General features: G+C 44.9%; 1 protein-coding gene and 1 pseudogene across 1 annotated transcript; both read left to right on the plus strand.

Annotated features, from left to right (window-relative positions):
* Nucleotides 1-215: 215 nt before the first annotated feature.
* On the plus strand, nt 216-1,150 carry LOC143127993 (H/ACA ribonucleoprotein complex subunit 3). Its single transcript, XM_076289681.1, has 2 exons — nt 216-405; nt 779-1,150. Exons 1-2 carry the CDS (start codon nt 352-354, stop codon nt 917-919), a joined length of 195 nt encoding a protein of 64 aa, XP_076145796.1. The 5' UTR covers nt 216-351; the 3' UTR covers nt 920-1,150.
* Nucleotides 1,151-1,529: 379 nt separating this feature from the next.
* The window catches only part of LOC143127328 (solute carrier family 12 member 6-like), a 39,117-nt pseudogene continuing 25,443 nt past the window's right edge, over nt 1,530-15,203 (plus strand).

Genomic DNA, 15,203 nt, shown 5'->3' on the forward strand with positions numbered 1-15,203 from the left:
GCTGCGAATATTCTGTTTACAGTGGGTTTGATCCAGTTTGATCCATAGACTGGTAGGCTAGGCCTACATGTTTCCGAGACTGGACAAAAGTAACCGATAATCTATTCTACAAGACCGTCCCGTTCATGTAGACAAAATCACCAGTAGAGGGCGACATTTCACTGCAAACCCTCATATTTCACAAAAAACTTACTTCCCATAAACCATTGCGCCTGAGGTCCTCTCTGAAGCTGCAAAACACGTGTGACTGGAGGTGGTCGTGGTCATCATTTTCGGCGTTTAATTTACAACTACGCTGAGTTATCAAGATAACTTGTTAAGATCGACAGGAGTTCCAATCGAAACTTAGTCATGTTTCTGCAATTTTATCTCAATGAGAGTGGCGACAGAGTGTACACGCTCAAGGTAAGTTGTGGTATCACATGTTGCTAACATTAGCTATAATGCTAAACCAAGGTAAACGTTTATTTAGATTACCTGTAGGTAACCTAAGTTCTTTATTTCATTGCCAAATTGTGTGTGAGCGGTCGAGTTGTGAAAGTAAACAATAGCTTCACGTCGTTTTATTGTGTAAACGTGGAGCTAGTCAAAGCTATCCTGAAAGTGAGCTGTGTGTTATGAAAGCATTCTGGTAGCTGCTAACGTTTATGTTATGCAGTGCATTGTTTTAAACACTTCCATCTGCGTGTTTGCCACGTGGGTATTAATATTGTATTGTTTGTCAGGGATACAATACGGTCACTGATGTAATATTTTGTTGTTTGTTTATTTCTTGTAGAAAGTGGATCCGACAGGCCAGCCAACCAGCTCGGCACATCCGGCACGGTTCTCACCTGACGACAAGTTTTCCCGACACCGAGTGACCATCAAGAAGCGTTTCGGATTGTTGCTCACCCAGCAGCCAAGGCCTGTCTTGTAGAGAGATGCAACTGCTGGAATAGGCTGGCGTGTTTAAAAGACTAACTTTTTCTTTCGTGGCTGTATGCCCATTTTATGTTGACATTTTTTATTCATGGGAAGAGCTTTCGCTCCGGTATTCTATGGCTGATGTTTGGATGACTTCTGGAAGGATGGTTAATATGTTAAACTTACCCCTATTAATGGTTTGAATGGTGCGAGTTATACATATTAAAACACATTATGCTACAAATATCCTTTCATTTTTCGTCATACTTTTCCAGTCTTACTGCATTACAATAAAATGCTGAAACACTGTCTTATAGGCTTAATTTAATTTCACTTCACATCTTGAAGATGGTAGAACTAGGCTACTGGTGATTAACAATGTTTCTGTACAAATATAGCCTGTTAACAAGTTGGGCATTGTTAAACGAGTTTATTTGTATTACAATTAGAAATGTACAGCACTAGATAAACGTCTGATGTGCTAAGACAATCCGCAATGAAAAGTTAAAAAAAAGAAAATAAACTACATATACCATGGGATGCAACGGCCATCCGTTTACGGCAAGCGAAAGAGTAACTGCGGGGCGGGGGCGCGCACGCAATAGTCTGTTGGCAGACAAAGTGCTGATGAGACAACGAAAGCATGAACGGTTTCAACATATTTTTACTGCATCGATCTCAAGGATTTGGAATTGAAGAATGCAGGGCAATGCTGACAAGGTAAACAATCAATATTTAATGTGGAAGTTCAGTTACGTTTAATTGGTTTAATGTCATTATACGCACAAAATCTTGCGTTAGTTGGCAGAGCTGATAACTGACAGTTGTCACATTTTAGCGCGCTAGCCTGCTAGCCAGCCCGGTAGTAACGCAGTGAACCGTCATGTATGGACCAGGGGTCTTCACCAATATGTTAACCCAACCGGGCAGACTTTGTGAATGAAGTAATATTTTAAACCCACCACTTTATTGATTAAAAGGTAATGCAATGCAGTTGTTCAGTTTTAGTGGTTTAGCACGCGAATATTTGCTAGCAATGTAGCGTTAGCTAACGATATTCAAAATGCAGACAAGAGTTAGCAAACAATATACATGTTAACGTTAAGTACACATACAGAAGTGTATGAGGATAACGATATTTCTAGAACAGCAATTGAGGTTGTAGAGAGAAAGCACGGCGTTTCTCAGCAGTTTATTCAGAGTATGATTCGTTAACCTATCAAACATGATACCGGTGACTGGTTTCGGCAAGCAATAACGTTAATTGGCTTAACAGTTACTGGCTTCTGGGACAAGCTAGCCAAAGTCCATAACTGGATATTCATTCGTCATTTTCGCTAAGGGTGTACCGTGTACCTTGGTGCATCACAAGTATCACTGCACCTGCATACTGGTGTCCCCAAGTGTGCTATGCGAATGAGTCTGGCTATCACTGAGTTAGTGCGGGCGAGTGCATATCAGTGTCTGCGTCAGATAGTAGCGCTGCGCTTTTCAGCACCCGGTGTCCAAAGTAACGTTGATCACTTACGTCAGTTCAGGGAGAGAACCCGATCCCTACCTGTGCTCAGCTTGCGCACAGTAGTACCAGAGAGGGTCAAAGGACCTTTGGTTGTACCTTACGCCTGTCTTAACATAACAGAGCTCCCCACCCACCCCATGATATTTGGCATAGATGTCGCTGTGATCATTGCGGGACAGAGGATTGCGTATTGTCAAACAGCCATGCCTCTATCTCGACCGTGGTGCACAACACGCTGCCACAAGCAGCTAAGATAATTAGGCAGACAAGCCGACCTGCTTGATTGTCTCACCCCCTAATACTGAAAACTCGCATTTGGTTGCAGCGACTGTTGGCAAGGACTTGGCAGCACACACCACCTCGGTATGTAGCCACGAACTGGTCCAACCGGTTGGAACCGCTTTTGTGTAATAATTTAATTATAAACCGCAGCATGTGAAACATTTCCCTTCCCACCTCGTTTACTTTGCACTTAGCAGATGTGAGGTGTTTCTGTTTTTTGAGATCGGATGATGACGTGTTGTTTTCCTTAGATGCGTTTTATTTGGTGCTTGATCGTTTCCCCTCTAGCGACATCCCTGCAGTGCCGGGAGAAGTAGGCCTTTCAACTTTCGCGGTTGAAGTTTTCTCTCTAATTTTCATTGCCGCCTGTTTTTATTTCATGTGGAATATATCTACAGGTTTATGACTGAAGGCTAGTCATAGGTCGCTGCCGGTTTTAACTTTTTTTTAACTTTTCACGGTCTAAAGCACAAGAGGGAACGGGACATTGAGTTATCGCAGGAAATCAATAAATCAAATCAAACCAACAGTAGGCTTAGTCGCTCACATTTGCAAATGTCCCTACGCTGCTCTCTGGACTGAAAACTTATTTGTTATTTACTTAATACTTATGCTTGCTCTCTCTCTCCCCTGCACCTCCACACACACACACACACACACACACACAAACTTTTAATGTGACTGTGGACCAGGATACATTAAATGTAAATATAACATAAAAAGCTAACACATGCTGAATCAGTAGTGTACCTACAGGGACAGCATATCAGACAGGAGGGCATTTAATAAAGCTATATTTGTTTTGTATACTTTTTCAGAGGCATTGCCAAGTGGTATTCAGCTCATCAATGTACAAGCTGGTCTTTGAAAGCCTGCTGTAAAACGGTCGATATAACTGACATTACTGAGTATCCATACGTAGCTTTTACCCAGGACACTACAGAGGCAAATATATCAAACACAGGTCTACCTCAACATAAAATAATCAAATCATTCCTCAGTTGTACTGATGTAAACCAGATCAGGACAAACAACCATTCAATTTCCTTTCACTGAAAACAATACACTCACAGAGAGAAGGTGCAGACATCATCATAGTTGATAAATTCCGCACAGAAGTTCCCAGGACAACACAGTTCACATTCCGTACGGGTCAAGGTTAGTGTCTGGGTAGCAGTTAGGTCACGCACACATATCCCACCCCCACCCACTCCTCACAGCATTCCCACAATCCTCCATTTCTCTTTCCCCCCCAAATCCTGACAACGGCTGAGAATTTCAATGGAGCACCGTGGAGCCTGTGTCCCCCACCCGCTCTTCGTCAGCTGACTGGCTGACTTCACATCTCCTACGCGCGACTGCACGTCCTCTCTGACCTTCGAACTCTTCCCTGCCACCGCCCCCGCCCTCTGGTCGCCATGGCGTCAGTGCGCTTCACCGTGACGCCCACCAAGGCCGAGGACGTGCCGGGGCTGTCGGACACTTCGCCGGACGTCAGCCTGCGCTCCTGCAGCCGGGTGCACTTTGGCTCGCGGGAGAGCATCAGCCGCAGCGAGCCGCACAGCGAGGGGGCCTCGCTTGGACTCCCGGGAAACGAGACACCCGACTGCAACTCCGAGCAAGGTGAGGCCACGCTTTGGTTCTCCTTCACTAGCTGGCCTCATGGCCTCATACACATACTATATGGCTTTACCTACTCCTCCATGATGGTAAGCTACAGCTGTGTGGTCAAAGCAAGGCATATGACGACACAATCTCGGGCTTTGGGAAACACTGACATTTTATTCCCACCATTTTCGGTCATTGTATCAATCAAACAACAAATCGATTAGTCGAGAAAACAATTGACAATTGAAGGTTGATACTCAGAACAAGCTGAGGCTGCTTCTGGTCCACTAGCTGGCCTCAAAGACACGCTGAAGCTTGGTATGGTATCTAGAATAAGGTAAAGGCTACACCGCGGTTCCTGCCCACTCAGGCAGGTTGCAGCTTGGAATTAGGTAAGGCTATGGTCCGCCAAGCCAAACTATCTGGCCTAACAGACACACTTCAGATTGCAACTCACAATAAAGGAAGGGTATGCTTGGGTTCTAGTCCACTAAGTCACCTTGTGTGGCCTGCAGCAGGGAACTCCTTAGGCTGCAACGCCAAACACCTTCTGGACTTTTTAGGCGTAGCACAGAGTCCTGTTGAAGACGTAGGCCTAGGTGAGGCGACGTTTCTGATTCCGATCTCCAAAAGCCATGTGGTCAGGCTCCACAAACAGTCTCTTACAGGTTCTGCATAGATATGTAGCTCATACATTATGTTACGCTTCAGGCTACTTAATAGGTGGACACAAACAGCCTCTAAAGGTTTTCAGCAGGTCTGTAGAAGACACATCTTTAGTGTGAAGTAAATTTGTACAGTAGTAACGCCATGATTCAGCTGAATTATATGAATTGTATAAAAAATGTTTCAATAGAAAAACGAATGAGGCATGACATGTTAGTTTGGTTTCTTGAAGGGCACAGGACACTTATTGTACCCTTCTACTCCAGGCTCATTTCAGTAGGTGGGTACATCTGCTTATGGACAAGTAAACCTTTTCAGTGTCAACAGCCTGTTTGTGTAGTGTTGTATTTTAAATGTATAGAATAAATACATTCTTGTAATAGTTTCCTATAAAAGAGAGAGAGATGGAGAGAGGGATGGAGAAAGAGGGAGAGAGAGAGATTAGGTTGAAGAAAATCTGGATTATTCTCTGAGGCGATCCCATCTGATGCTTGTACTTTGCTGAGCTTCTCAGGAGGATTTGGAGTTCCATGATTGATCTCTCGCACCATAGTGAGCAACATCAAATAACGCTATTCCCTAGAGTAGAGATTGCCATTTGTTGATCTGCTCAGTGAATTTCTATTGTGTTTTCAGCACAAACATGTTTCTCTCTATGCAATGAATGGACACAACCAGCAGGAGCTTGAATTGGTGTATATTCCTTTTCTTAATCTCAGTGAGGGAGATATTGAGATAGGATGTGGTTGAGAGCTAACTCTGATTGTGTATTCCTTTGTTTTTCTACACACACACACACACACACACACACACACACACACACGCACACACGCATACACACACGCATACACACAGGCACACAGGCAGACAGAAATGTTGTCCTGTCATGGCACTTTCTCCTGGGGGAGGGGACAATGACCCACATTGCTCAGAATGGGGTGGAAAACAACCATCATAGATGATTACTCTCGTCATTGTCGCCTGAATGCAGCAGCCAAAACAAGTTGCCGTGTAGACCAGAGAATCTGCCTTTGAGAAAAGCATTTTAACCAACCGGTACGGCAGAGTACAGCGAAGGACATCGAGAGGGAAGACGGTCTCAGAAAATGCCAAAGGGCCATGCCAGTTTGTTGACCTCCTCTTATGTGATTTATGTGGGCAGAGGCTGCCCTCAGTAGGCCGAGGGAAGGGGGAGGGCGGGTGGGGGGATCACACGGCAGCCTAGGCTAGTTGAGCACGTCGTCAGGGGATGTCTGTCTGTTAATGGCTCTATAGTGTGCTGATCTAAGTCTAATGAAGAGCGACTTACTAGGGGGTTGATGAAGAGCTATGGGGTAATCCCTTGTATTGCCTTGCCTCAAGTTCAAGTTCAAGCTTATTGCCAGGTACTCATAAAAGGATTTATCAGTAATGAAATTTCTTGTGCTCAAGAGCCAGCTCAACTTAAAAGAATAAATTAAATAGCAGCAATTAAAAAGCTATATATTTATCGTGTGTGTGTGTGTGGGGGGGGTGTATGTTGTGTGTGTGTGTGTGAGAGAGGGGGGGGGGGAGTAACACAAGTAAATATGGAAGTAATGGATGGGGTGTGTGGGGGAGGGGGTGTACCTGTGAGTGTTTGTGTTCAGTTCATGAATGTGTGTGTAAGGGGGGGGTGGCATGGTGACTGTGTGTGTGTGGTGTGTGTCTGTGTGTGTGTGGTCTTGTGTTATGAAGAAACAGTGGGTGTAAAGGTACACATATTCATACCAAACTGTTTAGGTACAAAATTAACCAAACCGTAACTCGTAACTTAAATACTGAGGTACATACTGAATTGTGTATTTTGTTTTTGTTTTGGTGTAGAGAGAGGGTGCCATGAAGAAGAGGTTTTGGTTTGTAATCCTCGTACTAATTTGATGGTGTTGTGGAGTGGTCTGAACTGATAATGACCGATATCAGAGATATCAGAGATTCAAAATTTTCACTAATAAGTCATATTGGTCATTGATTGACAAAAACTCAAACTACCGGTATTCTTTGTGTTATGCAGCTGGGCGACTTGACTTGATTTCATGTGTTATACAAACTTATATAAGTATAAGTTATACTGGACGGTGGTAGTGTAGTGGTTAAGGAGCTGGGCTAGCGTGCAATAGCCTGAAAGTTGTCAGTTCAATTCCAGGCTTCCACCGTTGTGTCCTTGAGCAAGGCACTTAACCTCAAGTTGCTCCGGGCACAATGTAATCCCTTGTAATATAGCTGACATATGTAAGTCACTTTGGTCATGACGTGTCTGCTAAATGCAATCTAATGTAATGTACAAACACTGCTAAATGTTTCTGTGCCAACCATAAGTAACCAAATTATTGAGTGTAGAACAAACAGCACAGGCTGCGTGTTATACCAGGTTGGCTAATTTATTTTCGTTTCCTACTCATTGCTATCAGTGTTCTTCCACCCACCTCAGTGTTAGTCAATCAGTTAATGCAGGCCGTTAGCTTTTACAGGTCGTCAGGTAGGCTAGAGAGGATGAGGAGGAAGGGAGGAGAAAGGGTGCTCATGACTTTCAATGGAGCATCAGCCAGTAACATTGTTTGAGGAGTTATGAGGTATGGTGTATCCCAGCGGTTCCCAAACTTTTTTCCCCGCGGACCACCTTCTACATCCTGACTCGGCTCGCGTACCCCCACCATCCAACACATAAAAAAGTAACTCATTCTATTGACGCATTCCAGGCATCGTTGTTTAATTAGCCACCCTACATGATAACATAATCAAAATGTGCAACTGGTCTATGAGCTCTCACATTAAAAAAAACAGTGTGGAGAACCACATTAGTATGGTTAGGTAGCATCTCACTGCAGACCATGCACTGTGGCTTTGGGCAGTCTGTCTCCCAATCCACGTGAAGCCTAGGCCTATATGCCTCATCATACTTTCGTTTTCTTCGCGCAGTCTTTTCTGTCTCGTTCTTTCTTTTATCCCCTGCGCTCCATCTCCACCTTCATTAGTCTGCCCCCCATCCCATTCCATCGTTACCTGTGTCCTGCTCTGTTTCTCTCGCTTCTCCTCTTCGATCGCTTTAATTAGGCCTTTTGGACAGTGTCCCTGTTTTTAGCCAGTTTTCCATGTTTACACAGCCTTCTACCTAGCCTATACGTCAACGAAACTAACGCGCTAGATATTCTGGCTGCCCGCAGGAAATCACGTGTAGCCTATTGTGTGTAGCTTATTTTTTAATGAAAACATACCCTATCATAGAGTTTACAAATGATTTCCTTTAATTTCACATTTCCATATCATTATAACCTGATTCGAAATTATGTATTATTTATGAATTAATTAGAGTATTAATTAATTAATCATTTTTAACTCCTTTCCGCCATTGCCCTTTTCATCTCGCGTACCCCCTAGTGGCAGCTCGCGTACCACAGTTTGGGAATCCCTGGTGTATCCCAATCGATTTGTTTTTCGTACTTTTCAGACGCGCATTAACATCTTTGACGCACGTCTTGGCTGGGCTTTTCCTTATGTAACCCAACAGAAATGTTCACATGGTTTGTTAAATAAAGTAAAATATATGTAATAACTATGTAATAAGCTATATTAGATTTCAATCTATATGCAAAAAACACTGGACTGTAATTGATGTAACTGATGCAGTGACTGTGTGGGTATTTTTCTGGGGCAGGGAGGGTGTTTGTCTCATGTTAGACAGGGTGACCACAGAGAAAACGAAGGGGAAAAAAGAGTGTGTGAGTGAGTGAGGTGAGTGAGTGAGTGAGAGAGAGAGATGGTAGGGGAAAAACAGGCAAACAAGAAGCCTTTGTGTGCTGCCTGGTTATCTAGATCTCCCTCTGTCATCTGCATCACACACAACTCCGCTGCTCGTGCAGCAAGCGTGCGTGAAATAAGGCACGTACACGTGCAGTAACACATACATTGGTCAAAAACAGAGACAGACACTTACACAGAAGCATGCACAACCACGCTATTTAACATGCTTGTATATAAAACATCTGTACATTAGAGAAAGTTGTGTGAAAGAGAAGGGTCCTTGTGTGTGTGTGTGTGTGTGTGTGTGTGGGAGAGATGAGGTATGCTGCAGGCACAGAGTGAATAGTGTTGCTGGCAGTGGGCTGCTGCCAGAGATATTTAAACACATTTTAAGTGCTTCGTTACCTCGCGCACAGGGGTCATTTTTCGGCCCAGGGGCCCAACTGGACAGTGCTGCCCGTCGAGCTGAATCAGAGTTAAAGTGCACACACACAGCTGTGGACCATACGCGTGGCCACACACACACACACACACACAAAGAGGAGCCATATCAGTCAGACACACACACACACACACAAAGAGGAACCATATCACACACACACACACACACACACACACAGACATCCTCAGGGGAAAACGCTGTTTTCAGGGTGTGCCGGGTCATGTAGTTTCGACAAACAGCTGAGACAGGCATGTGTTAGAGAGACTGGCAGGGGGGGGGGGGGTGTGTGTGAGAGAGAGAGAGAACCTCAGACAGGAATGCAGTGAGAAAGCTTAGGAACCCAGTTGGGCGTTGCCTGCCCTGTCTCCACTGCACGTGTCACTTTGAGCTTTACCTGTTTGGACAGGGGCCTCTGTGTGAGTGTGTGTGTGTGTGTGTGTGTGTGTGTGTGTGTGTGTGTGTGTGTGTGTGTTGCTCGCATGCATGCGAATGAAAGGGAACTGAGATTGCAGTGCTGTTGCAGTTGCCACGCAGCCGTTGGCCAGTGCTGACTCCGCAAGTGTGTGTGTGCGTGTGTGTGTGTGTGTGTGTTTTGTCTGTAAAACACACACACGTAGTGGGAAGGGGGAAGGAATGCTGGACTGTGTGTGTAGTGTTGCTGGTGTTTCTTGTGTGTGTGAGTTTATAGTCTTTCTGACCGAGCTGTCATTTTAGAGGAGGGGAGATGTTTGAGTGCTGGTGTGTGTGTGTGTGTGTGTTGTAATGTTAAGCGATGCATGGTGTTTGTGTGTGTCTAGTTTAAGTGGTCTGTGTGAATGTTAGTGTGGGTGATGTAAGGTAAGGTGACTGTCTATTAGATGTGTGTCTGATGTGTTTGTGAAGTGACACATTGATTTGTGTGTGTAGTTTGTATGTGTGTGTGAGTGATCCATGTGAGTTGTATGTGTGTGTGCGTGTGCAGTCTCCCTGTGAGGTGATAAAATATTGTGCTATCAAGCGTGTTGGTGATGCTTCTGAGGAGGGACAGAGGGTGGTGTGTAATGTGTCTGTGAGGTGACTGTGTGAGGGATGTAAGGTGTCTGAGTACTTTCGTGCGCCTGTGTGTGTGTGTGTGTGTGTGTGTGTTTATGCGCCTGTGTCCGTGTGTGCGTGTGTGTGTGTGTGTGACTGCTGCCATTTGTACTGCAGTGGTGCTGAGCTGCTCTGCCGGCTCGAATGACCGTGACTCAGACCGCAGTGACAGGCCTCTCCTCTCCTTACACCTCTACCTCCCATCTCTCTCTACATCTCTCTCCTGTCCTTACACCTTTACGCCCATCTCTCTCTCCATCTCTCTCCTGATCTCTCTCCTGTCCTTACACCTTTACGCCCATCTCTCTCTCCATCTCTCTCTCCATCTCTCTCTCCATCTCTCTCCTGTCCTTACACCTTTACGCCCATCTCTCTCTCCATCTCTCTCCATCTCTCTCTCCTCGCCTTACACATTTACACCCTTCTTTCTCTCCATCTCTCTCTATCTCTCTTTCCTCTCCTCCTTACACATTTACACCCTTATTTCTCTCATCTTTCCTCTCCACCTTCTTTCTCTCCTCTCCTCTTTACACTTCTACGCCCTTCTTTTATCTGTCTGCCTCTGTCTCTCTCTCTCCTTTCATCTCCCCATCATGTTTATCTGTCACCCCATCCTTCTCCCCATGCCCTCTCTCTCATCCCCTCCCTCTCTCCCTCCATCTTTTTTCTCTTTCCCTCTTCCTTTCATCTCTTCATGCACTCTTTCTCTCTCTCTCTTCTCTCACTTTCACTCTCTCTCTCTCTTTCTCTCTCTCTCTCTCTCTCTCTCTCTCCCTTCTCTCACTCCCTCTCTCTCTCCTGTCTCCTTCTCTCTTCTCGTCTGCTCTCTGCTCTCTGCAATCATTTAATGGTGGTCACACCCTCTTTTGTCTCCCCCCCTGGGTCAGGCGATGGAAAGATCTCCAGTGTGTACATCAATAATTCCCATGGGATGGACGATGATGACTTCTATGACAGAAACCTGGCTCTGTTTGAGGTGAGGCCAAAGCCCTCATTTGTCTGCCTCAGCCCCACCCCATGCGCAAACAAACACATACCAGTACACACACACGCATGCACCCACACATACACGTGCACACACACACAGACACACACACACACACACACATATGTGCACACAGACACACATCTGTGCACACACACATACACACACATACACACACACACACACACACACACACATGCACACACCAGAGTTTCCGCTAGAAAAAAATGGTGCCGGTCAAAGTGACCGGCAGAGGTTTCGCTTTCCGGACATTTTGATGATATGCCGGTCAAATATCCTATTATCGCTTCTTAATTAGTCAAGTTGAGGAAAACTGGAGACAGCTATGTTTAGCTTATAGAATGACATAATTAGACTGAATAGAATGCAACATGTTCATTAGCCTAACTTACGTAAACTTGCCTGACTAGATCTAGCCAGTATCTATGTTTTCATGGACAGCAAGAGTCCGCTTCGTTCATTGTTTTAAAAAGGCTACGTTGTTTGTTGCTGCTACCCACGTTGTCTCCAGTGGTTCCACTGTTTAACTTGCACAGATGCGCACACACAAGAATGAGCGCCCACACCACTACCCCCTAAGGCTATATGCCTCTTTATTTGATAACAATAAATTAAGATGTTTCCTATTCTGGGAAATGTTTAGTTTCTTTTTCTTTCGGTCCGCGGTTCAATGATACCGTTTAATTGTGCCGGAAATTATCCGCGGACCAGCAATCTCCTCGTCGAGGAGGCCCTAACCCTGCAGATTATAGACAGAGAAAGCATAGGCCTCCTGTGCTTTGGGTAAAGAACACCGTTGCATGTCCACTTCCACTTCCAACGTCATGATTTCGACAGATACACCCGACACTTCTGCTTTGTATCTGGTGGTGGTGGAGTTGACCGGACATCTGAGGCTTCAGACGTTACCAATTTATCATCATCAATCGTGTCTGGCCTCTGAAAAAACGTTTAAGGCTCTGCCTGGGCCTGGCCATGTTTGAACCGCCTCACTCATTTGTTTGTTGTTTAACATGGACGTTTTAAGTGTGCGCTTCCTATTTGAAATGCAGCATAGGCTATGCGTGTTTAATAGCTTTCAAACGTTAGAGCCTGTACATTTAAAAACATAGCCAGAGGACATATTGCTTTAATATAGGCTTAGGGTACATTTTAAGGCTTATTTTTCAAATTCAGATTGCGATAGGGGGACGGGATTATTAGCCAATTTCAATCGGACAATTTGACCGGAGAGATTTAATTTTGTCAGACATTTCATTTTTTTTCCGGCCAATGTCCGGTAATTACCGGACAACGGAAACCCTGGCACACACACACACACACACATACCGGTATACACACACGCCAACCACACACCCACACTTCTCTCTCGTTCTTGTACTCATTTCTTCATGGTCTGTCTCTTTATTTTTATCCTATATTCACTCACTCACTCACTCTTTCATCCATTCCTTCATGTGGTCATCTATCTCTCCATTCACTCAATCCTTCATCTTTTCTGCTCTCTCTTCCTCTGTTCGTCCTCCGTTGTTGTCTGCGAACGCAGGAGGAGATGGACACTCGGCCGAAGGTGTCGTCTCTTCTCAGTCGTCTGGTCAACTACACAAACCTCACACAGGGGGCCAAGGAGCACGAGGAGGCCGAGATCATCGGAGACAAACGCAAAATCGGCAAGGTGCTCAAACACACACACACACACACACCCACACACACACACACACACACACACACACACACACACACACACACACACACACACACACCCATACACATAGTGTACCTAATAAAAGCATGAACACTCTTAAAGTACTATAAAATGCTACTATAAAGTGTCTGCTATGTAAATGCCTTTTTATTAACACACACACACCGCTTACATAGTATTAAGTTGCACACACAAGTTTACATTACACAGAGATGTGTGCACCCTCACATTCATTCAGTATATATATGCTTCTTCTCCCCAGTATAAACTTTTTATACAGTAATGCATAACCTCAATATTTGACTACATTTCCCATGATTCCGTGTTTCCCTCACAGTCTCCTCAAATGGGCACTTTCATGGGCGTCTACCTGCCATGCCTGCAGAACATTTTCGGGGTGATCCTCTTTCTCAGGCTCACCTGGGTGGTGGGCTGTGCTGGGGTCCTGCAGGCGCTCTGCATCATCTTCATCTGCTGCTGCTGTGTGAGTTTCACACACACACACACACACACACACACACACACACACACACACACACACACACACACACACACACACAAACATGCACATATACACACACACACACACACACACAAGAACACATACTGTACACACACACACGCGCACACACACATACACACACACACACACACACACAGACACAAAAGAACACATAATGTACACACATACTGAACATGCGCACACACATACACACACACACACACACACACACGAACATGCACACACACACACACACACACACACACACACACACACACACAGACATAGACACACACACACACACACTCACACATTTTATTACATCATAGTTTTTTAACTACCAGTGCAGTTTTTTGTATGTACCACAGAGTTAAGGTAAGGTTGCAACCTTCTTGTTGGATTATTTGAACTTCTCACTCTTGCAGAGCCATGTAAATGTCACCACACTTAAGAACCCGCGTGTCTATTTCTGTTTAGACTCTGCTGACCGCCATCTCTATGAGTGCCATTGCCACAAATGGAGTTGTACCAGGTGAGATTGCCCCCTCCCTCTCTCCCTCTCTCCCTCTCTAATTACTTTCTCTCCTTCTCATGCCATTCTTCAAGATGCTGCAGTAATGTGTTTCCTGAATCATATCCTTTCAGCCGATATCCTTTGACTCTTTAGACAGAGCATAAAGACTACATTTGCTTGTGTTTGCATTTGTTATGAACCTCATACAAAGACATTGAAATATCACCCCTAGTGTTAGGAGGACAGTACAGGTTACTCCTGTATCCAAATGCCCAGACCTTGGAAGAAATCGCTCACTGTGTAGCATTTCTCTTTTATTCTCTCAGTGTTATGTCAACATTGGCATGTCATGGAAGAATTATGAGGTGGTTCAAATGCAGTGCTTTCACAATAGCTACTTAGCTATGCTGGTGCACCACAACATTTTAACTGGCCACTTCAACAGAACAATGGAGAATAATATATACAATGCATATTTCAAAAAGCTGAACATGAAAGGATTTCTTGCTGAGGTTTGTATAAAATCTACATATATGTCCGAGAGAGCACTGCCATTTTGTCTCTATGTGTATGTGTCTCATATACATCTAGTGATAAATCATGGTACCGTTGTGTTGAGGGCTGCTCTTTGTGCCTGGAGAGTGAGTGCTTTCTATATTTAGGAAGAAAAGAAGACAGCTGTGTGCCTCTGTGAGAAGGAAGTGGTTAATATTTAGTCCCCTCTTTGTATGGACCTGGGGGTTAATGTGTACACTGCTGTAACCCACGTGGGTGAGGTTAAAGGAGAGGGAAGTGTTAGGACAAGTGTGGACAGGATGGATGTTGAGCTGTAGGCTTCCTCTCATTTGTCTTCCATTTGCCTATTTGCTTACTTGACATCCTTCTTTCAGACTTGTCATTTCATGTTGTTAACGCTCTCTCCTTTCTCTCCTTTCTCTCTTTCTCTCTCTTTCCTCCACCCCGTGTTCCTCTCTCCCCTCTCTTTTTTTCTCTCTCTCTCCTCTGTCTTCCCCTGCTTTTCTCTCTCTCTCTCCCTCTCTCTACCTCTCCTCCTGCCTGTCCTCCTGCAGCGGGGGGTTCGTACTTCATGATCTCGCGGTCGCTGGGTCCTGAGTTCGGGGGAGCCGTGGGTCTATGCTTCTACCTGGGCACCACCTTCGCTGGAGCCATGTACATCCTGGGAGCCATCGAGATACTGCTGGTACGACAACATGCATCTTCCT

Source organism: Alosa pseudoharengus, unplaced genomic scaffold (genome assembly GCF_046254945.1).
Source record: "Alosa pseudoharengus isolate Yale_2024_CS ecotype anadromous, Long Island Sound unplaced genomic scaffold, YU_APseudo_1.1 YU_APseudo_1.1_scf_17, whole genome shotgun sequence".
Taxonomy (NCBI): domain Eukaryota; kingdom Metazoa; phylum Chordata; class Actinopteri; order Clupeiformes; family Clupeidae; genus Alosa; species Alosa pseudoharengus.

Coding starts and splice junctions, on each gene's coding strand:
- LOC143127993 (XM_076289681.1), top strand. CDS start 352: ATGTTTCTGCAATTTTATCTCAATGAGAGTGGCGACAGAGTGTACACG. Junction 406..778: donor ACAGAGTGTACACGCTCAAG/GTAAGTTGTGGT, acceptor TATTTCTTGTAG/AAAGTGGATCCGACAGGCCA.